Source organism: Lepisosteus platostomus, chromosome 23 (genome assembly GCF_059453375.1).
Source record: "Lepisosteus platostomus isolate fLepPlt1 chromosome 23, fLepPlt1.hap1, whole genome shotgun sequence".
In the NCBI taxonomy this organism is placed as follows: Eukaryota; Metazoa; Chordata; class Actinopteri; order Semionotiformes; family Lepisosteidae; genus Lepisosteus; species Lepisosteus platostomus.
The window spans coordinates 6,815,201-6,830,947 of NC_142633.1; the positions used below are offsets into that span (position 1 = coordinate 6,815,201).

Consider the following 15,747-nt stretch of genomic DNA (forward strand, 5'->3'; position numbering starts at 1 on the left):
CTAAAAGTAGCCTAAACATTTGTGTTATCTCTAGTCGCTAGTCGAAGACGCCTGAAAACCTTGAAGACTGGGAGCTCCAGGACTGGAGGCTGTAGGTCTCTGATCCAGGACACAGACTCTGGTTCAGGAGTCCCCAGGTGTGATCCCCAGTGGAGAGGACTGCTGCTCTTCTGTCTTGTGTTGTATTGCTTTAGAAGAAGAGTTCTCAGCAAGCGCTGCTGTGGTAGATCTCTGTATTGGCTAGCCGGAGACCTTTATTGATTGAAGGAGCTGACGGAGTCGAATTTTACCGGTTTACAGGGGTTATTGTCTGAGTGTGCCAAGAGTATTGGAAAGGTGATACTAAAATTTGTGGCTTAATCTGAGGAAGAAAGGCGTGGGGAAATATCGGCTAAACAGGAAACTAGGGATTATGAAACCTCTTATGCAAACCAGTGTTGCTGTGTGAAATAAAGAATTTCTAAATGTCTAAATTGGGGTTAACATTTTTGGGTGAAGTTTTTTTTCCTCCCTGTATGGATCAAGAGTTCGATTGCTCACTCGCAGCCTTAAAAAGCCAGTTCTCAAAAGAGCCTTTCTCTGTGGCCGAGGCGCTGCTCAGTCCGTCGGAGCCTCTGAAGGAATCGCGCAGCCTTCCTCCTGCTTCTGCAGCAGGTGAAAGTGACATTCCCACACACAGGGTTTTAACTTAGAGCCTGATCTGCCATTGTCCTCCAGCTGTTGCTGCCATTCCAAAGACAGCGTGCCAGTATTCCCTAAATGCTGAGCTCTGGGGCAGCGCTTGTTTTGTAATGGGGCTTGGCTGTGTTATGCTGCCTTTGAATTTCAGATACACAGCGCCCTGAGGTCTTTATCATGTTCGCAGTGTCCTAAGCATGTGAGAGGTTTACTGTGGGGCGCCTGCTTCTGGTCATGTTGCACGGTTCTTCTGTTATGGAATTTTTGCCTATTGTGCCTTGCAATAGTGGCACAGTGGATAGCTTTGCTGCCTCACAGCACTGGAGCCCCGGGTTCAATTCCTAGCGTGCCATCTGCATGGATTTCGCATGGTCTCCTTGTGGGTTTCTTCCAGATGCTCTGGTTTTCTCCCGCAGTCGAAACACGTACTTCTGGGAAAATTCCCTGGTGTGCCTGCCTGTGTCACGTGTGCACTCTGTGATGGACTGGAGTCCTGTCCAGGGTGTATCCCGCCTTGTGCCTGTTGCTTGCCGGGACAGTCTCCGGCTCCTCCGCAATCCTGAAATGGCTGAAACGTTTAGGAAGTACTGGATCTTGCAGTGCTGGTGCTCAGTTGCTCGCATGCAGATGTAGTCTCATGCACTGTTACATCATTTTCTGTTTCTTCTTGAAATGGTGATCATCCTAATCTATGTCCCCAGAATAAATATTTTCTGAAACTATTTTCTGAGGTTTTCTGCCTGTCAGTTCTCCATCAGTAGAGCTGTGTGCAATGGTTATTCTTTTTTTTTTTTCCCCCTCTGGGAGAGAGTTAATATATCCCTGACAGCAGTGCTTAACACTTAAATCTAAAGAACAGCTGCAGGAATTTGATCAGCAGCGTGAGCAACATAATAGAAGAAACCCATTCCTGTGGCGAGTGGGAAAGAATTTTACACACGGGCACGTTTTCAGGTTTCAGTCCTGGGTAAACCTGTGTTTTAGTTCACCGATACTTGTTTAGCTGATTGGATGAGCTGATGTCTAACACAGGGGGGAAAAGATGTGCCGTTGTAAACTTCTCCTAGTCAGTCTGCACGACAGCACTGACAGCACAGTCACAACCCCTTGTCTTTCCAGACGAGCCGCTGAGACAGGTCATGGGCATGTCTGATACCGGCCCGTGTGGACACCGCCAGCGTGTAGCTCTGCTCAACAGGATCACAAGCCCCGCACAGCTCGCTAAGGCTTTTCAGCCATCGCTTAGTGAAGGAAAAAGCACCGATCAGAATCTTCTTTAGGTTTCTTAATAATGTGGAACCCGTTTTCCATGAGTGATAAGAGATAAGATCACTTTATTGGCCATATACAGTTTCTTGCATTAGGAATTTTTCTTTTCGCATACCCCAACTTGCTCTCCATGAGACACACAGACAGGGAGAGAGAAGCTTGGGGTCAGAGCGCAGGGTCACCCATTTATACAGCACCCCTGGAGCAGCTGGGGTTAAGGGCCTTGCTCAGTGGCCCAACGGAGTAGGATTCCTCTGCCGGCCACGGGATTTGAACCGGCAACCTTCCAGCCTCAGGCACAGATCCTTAGCCACAGAGCCACCGCTCTGCCCTGGCCGGCCAAGTCTACACAACCTCGAGTGAGTGTGGCATGTTTTGGAGAGTCTCACTTCTAATACATTTTAGTGAACCTATTAAAACTTAAAGGATCTTATTTTAATTTGGCTACCTCAGGGTTACTGTATAGTACTTTAACTGGGATAAGTGATTGGCTATATAACTGCAAGTCAGTTCAGTGCTAGGTTACCATTAATTCAAATTTGTGTTGTGGATTGGTGTATTTGTGCAGCTGCATGTACTTGCAGAATACTGTGCATAATTTGGAAATTCTCTGAAGAACTGTCTTTAATTAGCAGCACACAGTGTGCACAGCATGCAGCTTGTAACACACTTGTAAACTGCACTGAGCCCTAAAGAAGGGATCGTTCTTGTGTCCAGGTGGGATAGCTTGCTGTGTCCTGTGCAGAGCCCCCTGTGGAGCTAGGAACGCTGGGAGTTAGCTGCTTGTCTCGTTCCATTTGGCGGAGTATGACATCATCCCGACGGGTCTCCCTGGGGGGGGTGGCGCTTCACTCAGCGGGAAGGGGAGTGATGTCATAGGGACTGGTGCTGTCCTGTTGTCACAGGGAGGAGCGCAGAGGACAAGAGGGGCTGGCGAAGTCAGTTCTGCCCTGCTCCTCGTGCAGCTGCAGCATGGGGTCGGACCCCTCGGTGAAGGACATTCTCAATGGAAGTCTCCAGATCTAATTTTAATAACACAGGGTTGTAACACAGATATTGTTGCAGTGAGCAATGCCACCTGGGTGTATTTCTCTAGTGCCCTAAATAAGACATGTAATTCAGTTAGGGGCTGTCGTTTGCCATTTAAGCAGTAGATGCATTGCAAATAAAATTACAAACCTGAACCCTCCATCCTCTGGTTCAGTAGAATATGGAGACTTGTTCTGCTAATGTGGCACCCCGCTGTCCTGTAGGTCCCGTTTTGATGCTTGAATTTGTATTGATTGCTCTGTGGGAATGAGGCCAGTCCCTTCATCTTTCACTAGATCTGTGCGTTTGCACATTTTTTTGATGCGTGCGTCAAGAACGAATTTCAGTTTAAGGCGACGCGTGGGAAGTTTGAGTGCACTCTGGAAAACAGTCTTGTCTTGCTTTCTTAACAGTTGATCTTCCGATATTTTAATCATTTTAATTACATTCTGCTTTGGGTAGTTTAACACAGGTTCAAGCAGTACCAGTGTTCTGTATCAGACTTGTAAATTAGGAATGGATTCTTTTCATTTAAATGTTATTAATTTCCTAGCTAATGTTTGTTCAATAGATGCCAAAAGGGAGACTGAAAAGAATTTTACAACACCTGCAAAAAACCAATGGAAAGCATGTTTTCCATAATAAGTGTAAAAGCTACAAAAGCAGAAGTTAATTGATTGAGACTATAGAATATTATCTGAATTGATAAATACGTAGCCCATCCATCCATTTTCCAACCACTTGATCCAAATCGGGGTGGCGGTGAGCCGTAACTTCGGGCGCAAAGCAGGGTAGATCCTGGACGGGATGCCAGTCCATCACGGATAAATAAGAACTATTTAGTGCTAAATGAATATTGCACAATGATGTTCACAAAAGAAGAACTCTCTAACCCAGTGTGTGTTCTACACCAAGCTCCATTGTTATTTGGTGGGGAAAAAATGGAGTTTCAGCGTTTTGCTATTTTCAGTGTTTCTAGCAAACCTACAGCCTTGTTTTTCCACCTGAAGGAGTATTATTGGTTGTTATTGCTGAAGCATTTTCTGGCTGTGTGTTGATCTTTGGAGTATACCATTAGGTGATTTAACTCCTCAGCTCCGTTTTGTAGGGGGATCATGTCTAATAATTCTTCCATCACACCAAGAGGAGCATTTTATAGCTCTCACAAATAGCAGTAACTTCAGGACTCAACTTCATTGAGATGCAGGCTTCTGATCCATTGCAAGCTTAACAAACACAGAAATGACCAGCTTTCCTTGGTTGGTTGATGGTGTTTTTATACAGCGCCTAACAGAAGAATTCAGGACCTTTAAAAGTTTTCAAATTTTGCTGGATTACAAATGATACATGCATATCTTTTTCCAGTCCTTTTTTTTTTCTCCAGTATTTGTATTCTAAACTTGCATGCTCCAACACATTTTGTAAGAAAAAATTAGTTGTCAGCAAATTTCTTAAAGGAAGTCAAAAACTCGTATATCCTGCTTGCATGGGTATTCGGTTCCTTGTAGGAGCAGGCAGCTGTGAATTTACACAGGTGGATATAATTGCTTCTGCCTGTCTTTCCACTGGCCTCTGCCTGTGCACCACTGAAGTAACGGTCACATTTACTGGATAAAAACCCCAGTCTGTTTTGCATTAAACCCCAAGTTTGCAATAAAAATACTGACTGGGGAGAAAGTTGTATTAGTATCATTTGTAATCCAGCAACGTTTCAAAACATTCAAGGGTCTGAATACTTCTGCAAGGAGCTGTATGTTCTGAGTGAGCTTTTCTTCTGGAAGCACCTTGTGGTCGGGGGGGAAAAAAGGAGTTTAGGCACCGTGTGCTTGGCAGGCCATTAAAATATTAAAATACAGGCTTTTCTCATCCAGCAGTCAACATCATTTCATCCATTGCATTATTTCTTGTGTGATATTGTATGACACAGTTGTGACTTCTTGGATTGTGTTAACAGAATCAGGATTGTGTTAACAGAATCATTTTACTCTTTGTTTTTTGAAAGTCTCTCTTTCCTGAAATCAACTTCTCAGTGGAAAATCAATTTTAATTGAAGCAATGTCTCATAAATTATATATATATTTTTAATTGGACAATGTAATTGAGTTAGTATTTGTCTTGGTACTTTTTCTTGGATTTTCGTAACTTTCCCTTTTTTGGTTTTGTGCCCAGAATAAAACGTGATTATTCAAAGATTTCTAATGAGTGTTTTTGCCGAGGTCCAAGTGCGATGGGGAGCAGTATGATTATATTGAGAGCAGTAAAATCGAAAGAAAATCGTTCTTTCCATTGACTTGTCCATTGCAGGCTTCCTGTATTCCAGCCATGTTTGCCAGACGGCGACCAGCCCAGCTGTAGTGTGCTACAGGAGCTGTTGGTCTTGCAACGGCCTTTATTGACTTTCAGGGACTTTAAGGGAAACTGTATGGATCTACAGAGGGCGCCATCTAGGTGCACTACTGTGCCACTGCGTCCAACACAGGACTTCCTTGTGATCTGGAAGAGCAGAATGCTGTATGTTGACTTGGAGCCCCTGTTTCCTTCTTGTGTGAGACCAACGGGATTCTTCCAGTCTTGCACTGTGAAGGGGTTTATTTTTGGCAGCTCGTGTGAATTTCTGCCCTGTTTTTTTTTGCTCCTGAAGCCAGGAAGAAGCTTCTGGAGAGAGCGAAGCAGGGCGGCGCAGAGGGCTTCAAAGGGCAGCAGAGATCGTGTGACCCCGAGCACGCTGTCACTGAGATGCGGGAGTCCGAGGACGGTGAGTGTGGCTCTGCGCGTGCTGGTATACGGATTTATTTCTCGTTTCAGGACTGCTGTGTCAAATGTGCTCATTCTACACGGTAAAGAACGTTTCTGTGGCAAAGAAACAACATTGTGTTAGCTTTTCTCTGTTATGTCTACTTTCTGCATTTTGTACAAATTAACTATGCCAGAATTCATCTTGTAAAATTAAAAAGGGGGGCTGTGTTTTTGTAATTTACCATATTAACTGCTAAGGAACTGATTCCTTAGACGTTCTCCATTTAAGACCAGTGTTGTCCTGCTGTATGTGTTCAGAGAGACTGGGTACTCTGACTTTTTTCCCCAAAGAAAATGAAAAACGGCTGTAATGCTGAGTTTGTTCATGTCTCCATAGGTCCTAAGGAGGAGGATGAAAAGCCATCCCTCGCTTCAGTGCAGCCGTCTCAGCAGACAGCCAGCCCGGAGGAGCCTGCTGACGTCGAGCAGGTCCCCGTGAAGGAGGAGACCCTGCTGGCCTGTGTCCCTGAGGTGCTGGTGGAGGAAGAAGTAGAGGATGAAGGAGAAGAGGAGGAGGAGGAGGAGGAAGAAGAACTAGGGAAAGCACCAGGAGATGCGCTGCCGGAGGACGGGGGCCAGGCCTCGCCGAGATCGGAGGCAGCGGAAGCCGAGGAACCTCCAGAAGCAGAGGCGAGCCCCCAAGAGTGCGAGGAGGAGGAGCGGGCAGAGAAACTCCCGCCGGAATCGCCGTCTGGATCCCCAGTTTCTAAGCTCGACCCCGACCCCGACGGCGACCCCCAGGAGTCCTTCCTGTTCCCCTGCCTGCACTGCGAGCGGCGGTTCACCACCAAGCAGGGCCTGGAACGCCACATGCACATCCACATCTCGGCCAACTGCCAGACCCACACCTTCAAGTGCCGCTACTGCGGCAAGGCCTTCGGCTCGCAGATCAACCGGAGGAGGCACGAGCGGAGGCACGAAGCCAGGCCCAAGAAGAAGCTAGGCTCGGTCTCTGGCACCGCGTCGTCTTTCAGTCCCTCTTTGCCCACGGAGAGCTCCAGCCCGGACCTCGTCTCTTCCTCTGGCAACTTCATCATCATCGGGGCCCAGAACGGCGGCGATCTCCAGGAGCCCCCGGAGGCCGGGAAGCAGAGCCCGGCGATGGAGGTGGAGCGCAGCGTGGTGCTGGACGAGAACGGGGAGCCTAAGGAGCAGCACCCGTGCAAGTACTGCAAGAAGGTGTTCGGCACCCACACCAACATGCGGCGCCACCAGCGCAGGATTCACGAGCGTCACCTTCTGCCCAAGGGCGTCCGCAGGAAAGGCATGCTTCCACAGGAGGCCCCACCCCAGCAGCCGGCGGCGCCGCCTGAAGAGTCCCCCAATGCCAGCCCTCCGCCAGTCTACACGCCGAGCGGCGACCCGGAGGACGAGGGAGACCCGGAGGAGGAGTACATGGTGGATATCTCCAGCAATATCTCGGAGAACCTGAGCCTCTACATTGACGGGAAGATCTTGTCCACCAGTGCGGTCAGCACCTGCGAAGTCATTGAGGTGGAGCCCGGCTCAGCCACGCTGTTCGGCCTTGATGCCCTGATAATCAGCCCTGACAAGGTCACCACTGCCCTTAGAGTAGAGACCGCAAGCTGTGCAGTGAAGGAGGTTCCCAATGGTGGCCAGGCGACAAAGAGAAGGACTGCCACCCCACCTCTTCTCCCCAAGATCAAAACAGAAGTGGAATCAGAACTCATCACGCCTTCTTCTTCGGCCTCTTCTTCCTCTGCCTCATCCACTTCCTCTGTGGTGGGAGGGTTGTACCCTCAGGCCACAGAAACCTTGGCTTTCCCAAAGGAGAAAACGGTTTACCTTTCCCCCAAGCTGAAGCAGCTCCTGCAGACCCAGGACAGCCACAAGCCAGGCTTGACTCTGTTCACCGAGGCACACAGGCTGGGCCCCCCTTTGACTTCGGTCACTGCTTTGCCAGCGGCCTCGGGGAGGTTCAAGAGGAGGACGGCTTCCCCCCCAAATTCCCCCCAGCACAGCCCCGCTATGAGAGAAACTGGGAAGACTGAGGCTGGGGCCTCTTTTGGCCTCAAAGTGCCAAAGCTGGAAAGCCATTGCAGCTCCCCTGCTTGGAGTCTGTCAAGCAGAGATGAGAGGGACACCCTGAGTCCGCAAGGCGTAGACGCTTTCAAAACCTCTCCTGTTGACTGGTCAGCTGGACGAAGTGGGGGCAGTTCCTGCAACCAGCAGCCTTTGGACCTTTCCAGCGGAGTGAACAAAAGAAGTGAGGGTTCAAACAAGGGGGCAGGGGAAGCCGTGCTGGATCTGAGCATGCACAGGAAGCCTTCACCGGAGCCTGAAGTAAAAGGAGGTGCGGCGCAGTCCCTTGTGAAGAAGAAAAAGCCCAACACCAGCATGCTGGAGAAAGTGTTGATGAATGAATACGGAGGCCTGGAAGTAGCAGTGGAGGAAAACCCCGGTGTGCTGGGCGGCGCCAGTGCCCTTTCGGCTAACGACCCCTCCCTGGCTGCCTCCCCTGCCGCTCCCTCCCCTGTTTCTGAAGCACCGTCGCCTGGGTCTGTAGTACCTACCGCTCTTCACCCATCGCCACCCTCGCTGACCCCCGTTACCATGAATCCCCCGTCCCCTTCCACATCTACTTTAGCCTCACCCACGCCTCCTCCCCCGGTGCTACCAACCGCCCCCTCTCCCCTCCCAGCTCCTACTTCTCCACCACCACTGCCCCCCAGCTCCCCTACCCCGTCTTCCCTTCCAGTTCTGTCCCCTAAAAACTCTCCCAGTCCAGTGAGTTCAAGTCCCAGGAATCCCTCGCCTTCTCCGTTAGATCCCTCTCTTGGTTTTGTAGACTCTCTGCCAGTGGTGGTGAATCCGGACTCCGGGCCTGTAGATCCCGATGTTAATCCTCCAGAACACTCTGCAACGTCAGCAGGTCCTGCACCGCCTGCAGATGTTTCCATAAGCCAAGTAGAAATTGTCCCTTCCAAAGTGGATTCCTTGATGCCCTCTGAGGAGCTGTCGCTTACCAGTGAAGATCCCTCTGGTACTGAAAGTGATTCTACAGTCGATCTTCCCAATGATCTCCCTAGCATCACAGAAACTGAATCCCCTTCTCCATCACTGCACTTACAGCACTCTGTGGGTTTAGAACCATCCCCAGCAACAGTTGAACAGAACCCTATGGAACCTTCAGTGGGTGAGGCTGCAGTACCAGAACAAAATGTAGAGCCGGAGGAGCATAAGCTCGCATTGTCCCCCCTTGCTCCTCCACCCTTGGACCCACCTGTTCTTGTAGCTTCTGTTCCAAACCCACCCCTTTCTGCGAGTTCCCCACATCCCGTGCCACCAGAGAGTCCACCTCCTCTAGCTTTGCCTCCTTCTCCCTTTTCTTTTGCCATCAAAGAAGAAACCCTTGAGGAAGACAAGCCTCTGGAGGCATCTGCCATCCCTGCTGCTGATCTCAATTCTTCTCCTCCTCCTCCTGGTGCTGGTGATCTACAGACGTCCTCTGATCAGGAGGAGCCTCAACAGGAGACTTTCTGCAAGAACTTTGTGTGTAACGTGTGCGACGAGCCCTTTCCCTCCATAAAGGAGCTGAGTCGCCATATTGTGGGGCACGCAGAGGAGTGGCCGTTCAAGTGCGAGTTCTGTGTCCAGCTCTTCAGGGATGCAGAGGCTCTGCTGGAGCACCGTTCCACCCTGCATGGTGTGGGCAGGATCTATGTGTGTTCCACATGCGCCAAGGAGTTTGCCTTTCTTTGCAACCTGAAGCAGCACCAGAAGGACCTCCATCCTGGTCAAGACTGCATGCACACAGAAGTGGAGAACGGCAAGCTGAGGCCGCAAAACTATACGGACCCAGCCCGGGCCAGTCTGGAGCCATCCCCCTCCACCACTGCCACTGAGACCTCTGCTGAAGGCAGCACCCTGTCTTCGCAAGATAACCCTGAGGCTCTGAAAGCAGAAGAGCTGGAAGAGGAAGAGGAGGATGATCTTGATGACTCCACCGAAGAGCTCTACACTACAATAAAGATCATGGCTTCTGGAGGGGGCAAACCCAAAGGCCCAGATGTGCGTCTGGGCATCAACCAACACTACCCAAGCTTCAAGCCACCCCCGTTCCCCTACCACAACCGTACACCTGCTGGCTCTGTGGCCTCCGCCACCAACTTCACCACTCACAACATCCCTCAGACCTTCAGCACGGCCATCCGTTGCACAAAGTGCGGCAAAAGCTTTGACAACATGCCCGAGCTGCACAAGCACATCCTGGCCTGCGCGAATGCCAGTGACAAGAAACGCTACACCCCCAAGAAGAACCCCATCCCCCTCAAGCAGATTGTGAAGCCCCAGAACGGAGTGTTGTCGGCAGTGATGGGGACCAACGCCTCTGGGCAGAATGCCTTCCGGAGGATGGGCCAACCCAAGAGGCTCAACTTCAGCCAGGAGCCGTCTGCCAAGATGAAGCTGAACGCTCTGAACAAGAAGAAGAACCAGCTCGTCCAGAAGGCCATCTCCCAGAAAAACAAGATAGCCGCCAGCGCGAAGAAGGCCTCGAGCCTGGGCCAGGAAGAGCAGGAGATGCACATCTGCCCTCACTGCAACCGGGAGTTCACCTACCTGGGCAGCCTCAACAAACACGTGGCGGTCAGCTGCCCTAGGAAGCCCCCTTCCAAGAAGGTCAAGAAAGGCAGCAGTGGCGGCCTCTCCTCCCAGGACAAGAATGGGAACCTTCGCCGGCGGACGGCGGACTCCGAAATCAAGCAGCAGGGCTCGCAGGCAAAGCTGGGGAAGACCAGGGCCCGCACTTCTGGGCCTACGGCACCTGCCGCCGTGCCCTCCAAGCCGCCGCCCGGCAAAGTCAAGGCGGCCCCCGCCCAGGCCCAGGCCCAGGCCCGGCCCAAGAGGCCTGCCCCCTTCCCGGCCGCTTCCGTCACCTACGCCAAGAAGAGCAGGCCGGCGCTCAAGGGGAGTCCCCAGCAGCCGCCGCCGCCGCAGCAGCCGCCCGCGCCCCCGCCCGCGCCCTCCACGCACCCCGCGCCGCGCCCGGCCGTGAGGATGCAGCGCGGGGGAAAGGAGCTGCCGCCCAAGAAGGTGCCGGAAGCCAAGCTCCCGCTGCCGCCCCAGCCGCCGCCGCCGCCACCGCCGCCGCCCAAGAAGGAGGAGCGCTTCTCTGTGAAGACGCGGGAGAGAGTCGGCGGGCCGGTCACCCGCAGTTTACAGCTGGTCAGCAGCACTGCTCAAGCCGAAGGCAAGACTGATGACCTGTCCAGCCTGGAGTCCAGGGAGCCGCAGGTGAGTCCGGCGCGGAGCGCGCGGTCCCCGTCTCCTGGTGCTCTCCGGGGCTCATCGCCGGGCGCCCCAGCCCTGGCTCCGGGGACGACACTCCGACAGGAGTGCGCAAAGGCGAATTTGTCAAGATACAAGATGCCGCCCTGCGAGTCTTTTTTATTAATGAAGACATGCAGAAAGAGCCTTGATTAATTTACATTTACAGCTCGTTTGTCTGTTCTTCCAGCCAGCAGTCTTCCCTCGTGCAGCTCCGCGCCCTGTTCGTCTGAATTCATTCGATCTTTACGACGGTGGTAGCTGGATGATAGATGGGTGCAGAAAAAATCTTTCTGCTTCCGCGCCTTGATTTTTTTTTTTCCGTGGCTGCAAATGTTAAGTCTAAAAAATATTTGGACTATTTATGCTATTTCAGATCTTTTTTCCCCCAAAGGGGCAAAAAAAGGGAGCGGCTTTAGTCCTCAAAAAATCTTGAAACAATTTGAAACCTGTTTTAATATCTGTGCTGCAAGTTTTCCTTGAGAGCCCCACACCTGCTAGTTTTCATTACATCATGGATCTTCGCTTAATCCTCAGTTGAACTAACAGATTAATTGGAGCCCTGGCACATTATTTACTACTCAGTCAAAGCTCTTAAGTTACTTGTGAAATGCAGTAGTTCAAAATGGCAGCTGGGCTTATTTGGGATCTGAAAACAACTGAAGAGGTCACATGAATGCTGCTGACCGGTCCTGGTCAGTTATGTAACCAAACTCCACTAAAGCAACAACTAGCAGGTGTGAAGCTCCTCAAATCCAGACCTGGGAACCCCTGACAAGTACCGCATGTTTGCTTAGCTACCTGTTTTTGAGGTTTGTAGTCTGCTATTTTACCCTTATTTGCCAACACACAATTCTGCTTTTCTCATAGTAATCTGTAAATTATAGTCTGTTGAGTGTGTCTGCCATATGTCAGTGTCCTGTAGTTAATTGGGAAAAAACTCAAAAGCCTGTTGACTTTACCACTGGGGAGTTCTCGTGGTTTTAGTTTGACTGGTCAGTCTTTATTTTTAAAAGCTTTGTCAGGAGTACAAGAGAACTGGCATTTCTGTCCACAATGCTGTTGCCTTATATTTTAAAGGGATAAAGTACAAAACTTCAGATTCTCCAAATACGCTTGAGAAGTACAAACCCCCTTGATAGGGTGTGGTAAAGGCGCTTTGTGTCAGGGCCTCGTTAACGCCCCTGTCCTTCTCTGTGCAGGAACACGTGTTAAAGTTGGTGAAGTAGAGCAGCAGGTGCTTGCCTGGCGAGGGAGGTGGGGCGTCGGCGAGGAGACGGGCGCACGGCTCTGGGCAGAGGGGGCGAGAGACCAGCCCAGGCCTCTGCAGCTCGGCTCTCCTTCCGCAAAGCTCTTCGGGAGCTGCCGGCCACAGGACTTCCACAGGGACAGGTGGGCCACTACAGACGGACGCAAGGGGCCGTATCTGCGAGTCTGTGGTGTCCCGGCGAGGCGAGGAAGAGCGAGGAACCTGAAAGAAAGCTTTGGCTCGTCAGACTGGCCGGAGCTTTCCCACAATGCACCACCAGGGGGACACTTCCTGTGGTCAGATGTTTGCATTGCAAAAAAAAAATAATTTATAGAAATGTATATGTATAAATACACAGTTTGCATTAACCGACCCACTGGACTGGAAGTCGGGTCACAAAAGTTTTAATCATTGACACGCTGCACATGGCAATCAGCTTTCAGTTGTACACAAAGCCGGCCTGTCCTGCCGTTTGTGTTTCACAGATTCTTTTGTTTCCTGTTTCCGTTTGTGTCGAATCTTGAGGCTCCAACTCTTGCTAAATGCATGTGGTAAGTAAATGAGTAGACTGAACCCTTTTCGGTGTCTGTGTAACACACATTAGGTCCTGCGGTATGTTAATAATAAATGCTTTAAAATATGATTTAATACTCCAGAGGGAACGATGAACGTCATCCCGAATCGTGTTAAGGATTGTTTTTTATGTTTAGGGTTAAGGGCGAACCCTCCTCATAACTCCCATGGTAGACCCCTGGGGTTTGGGACACGTGTTGGAGGTGTGGTAGCAGGAACAGAGCCATGTGTGGGAATAAACTGAAGAACCGCTGTCCTCCATCACTGCCAGTTAGCCTGCCCTTCACTGAGGTTGGTCGGTATCCCCAAAGCCCCCCTCCTTTCCGTACTTGTTCAGTAGGCTGTTTGTGACCGTGTCGTTTCTGGCTGGACTGGTCAGTCAGGTCAGAAACGCCCCGTCCACTTGCCTTTGAGACCCCCGTTCAAGGCAGCTGCTTCTCACGAACGGCTGGCGGTCCACAAGACCCCCTTTCACTGCGTGCTTTTCACATGCCTGGGAGCTACTGAACGTCTCGGGAAAACGGGCAGGATGTGGACACCAGGGTGGTCGGTAAATTGCAAAAAAACATTTTAGCAGGCTGCTGCTGTTCCGGGTAAGTGAAGGGCTTTCTAAGTTGCCAAATCAGCAGTAGTCCAGTATTTTGCAGCTGATGGGTTTTGATTTCATTTATGTTTAAGGGTGTGAAAACGAATCAACATTTCCACCCCCCCCACCTCAGGGTTCTCCTCTGTGGTCACACTAGCAGTTTCACTTTTGGCAGGTTAGCAGCCAGCGCCAGATGACGGTGACAGTGCCAGATCAGGGCATCGTTAGTGATTCCGAATAACTGAAATCGACTGGTGTGGAGCCATTTCTTCTGCGTTACTCTTGCCCATCTGCGCCATTCACGACCACTTGTCATTTGAACAGGGGTTTAAAAACCTTTTTCCCCAGACATTTGCATTTGTCCCGTGACCATGTGTATATCTTTGCCTAGATAGCTTACGCAGTGCATGGGTTTTGTTTTGTCTTGTTTGATAGCGTTTGGTGCAGCATGATCTGATCCTTGGTTGTTATGTCCTGGATAAAAAGTAAATGATTATATAACTGTTGCAATGAGCCTGACTGGTCAGTATTTGGGGCCTTTGTCCAGTCCCTTGTTTTTCCTGAAAACGGTTAGATCCTTTTTTTTTTAATATTGTTTGATCCCTGTTCTGTCTAATGGGCGTTTTACGGATCCGATGAGAAGCAGGTCCTGTGGTTGAGCCTGCAGTCTTTCAAGCTCGTCTTTCTCAGATGCAAAAGCACCTGTGCTGTCATGGGGACAGAAGTCTAATAGTTTGTCACTTAGTGTCTGTTATTCTTCTATGAACACAACGATGTGGCCTCCTTCAGTTGGCTGTATCCTCAAGCCTGCAGTTGTCATTGGATTGCTTCCAGCAAAGCTAAGCATGAGATTCACAACATTTCTTTTAAAGCTGAAATCTGTACTGCGTCATTTGTCTCTTACTGGTTTCTTGGAAGTTGAGATTCTGGGTGGAATTTAAGGAGATGGGAATATTGGCGTCATTTCCATTGGCAGCCAGCAAGTCGGGTGTGTCTCAGCGGCTCCCTGCCTTGACTCCCGAGCTGTCTGTGTTGTTTGCTGCAGTGCAGTTTCTGTGACCTGGCGGTGCCGATCAGGGATCTGTGTGAGCGCTTGTGGCACTTTTTTGCACTTTTTTTTATTGTGTTTTTGACCAGGAGAAAGTGCGTCGGGTGACACCACTCCCAAGGTTGAGTAGCAGAGCCTTTCCTTGTTTCATTTCTGTGCAGCCGCAGGGAGAGGTGAGAAGTGGAAGGTCTCGTGGAATACTCAGCAATTGCAGAAGAATAAAACAAAATTCCCAAAGGAGAGAACATTGAGCTGAATTGTGCTGTATAGAAACTCTTAATGAACAGTTCCGTTAATAAAAGACGGACTCTCAATTGAGCTAAAGGAACATACTGCAGTGATCTAATGCAATAGGCATCCGAGATCTGAAGAGCGAGCACTTAATATTAGTTGCACTGCACTGATGCAGCTGAAGTGATGGAGGGCGGCTCGGGATCTCTTCAGAGGGGTATTTATTATTTGGAAGGGTTTGCATCATGAGAAAAGGGTAAAGCAATTTTTTTTTAGAAAAACAACATCCTTTTTGTTCCCAACACAGAAGAATCTACCTCTATGAAACGTTTCGGTTGGCGGAGTTTTCTTTGCGTTCTGCTGTAGTGAAATCTGTCGCTTGGTCACTGTTTCTATACTGTATCATTCCTGTTTTGTTACAGAACTGTAAGGGGGGTGAGGGGGGGGCATGTTAAGTGGGAAGAGAGGAGTAATGTATAAAGTTCTTGTAGCCTGTGTAAGAGTAATAAAATAATTCAAATATATATTTAAAAATAATTTAAATTATGTTTCTCTTTGGATATTTTCTGTTGTATATGATTTACGTTGCTGCATTAATTCTTTCCTGATTTTTTTTTGTTTTTCTTTTTCCCCCCCTTCCGGGGGTTTGTGAAATGGAGAATGTTGTTTCAAATGTTTGCCGATTAACACAGAAAAGGAAACAAAAAAAAAATCCCTATTGTTAAATGCTGACGTAATACAGATTGTTCTAATTGAAATATTAAAGACTTTTTCAATTTGAGACGCTTTTGTCTTCGTTCGTTTCGGCTGTGCTTGCTGCCGTTTCAGGGATAGTCACTTACCTATAAAAGAATTGGAATATCTTGTTCTTTAAAAATGGATGGTTTTGTTTGGGAGTGTGAGTGGATGTGTTGTGTGCTGAAGTCTTTCACCTCAGTTCCTGATAGGTTGCTCCAGTGGGGGCCAATTGACGTCTTAGGACAACCTAGCAAACATAGT

General features: G+C 49.7%; 1 protein-coding gene across 3 annotated transcripts in view; it reads left to right on the forward strand.

Annotated features, from left to right (window-relative positions):
* prdm2b (PR domain containing 2, with ZNF domain b) overlaps positions 1–15,529 on the forward strand; it is a 57,689-nt gene extending 42,160 nt beyond the window's left edge. For all 3 annotated transcript variants that reach the window (XM_088616840.1, XM_088616841.1, XM_088616843.1), the window contains 3 exons: positions 5,618–5,731; positions 6,110–11,028; positions 12,264–15,529. In XM_088616840.1, the coding sequence (XP_088472966.1) occupies positions 5,618–5,731; positions 6,110–11,028; positions 12,264–12,290 (5,060 nt within the window). In that variant the 3' untranslated portion in view covers positions 12,291–15,529. The remainder of the gene's footprint in view (positions 1–5,617; positions 5,732–6,109; positions 11,029–12,263) is intronic.
* The last annotated feature ends 218 nt before the right edge of the window (positions 15,530–15,747 follow it).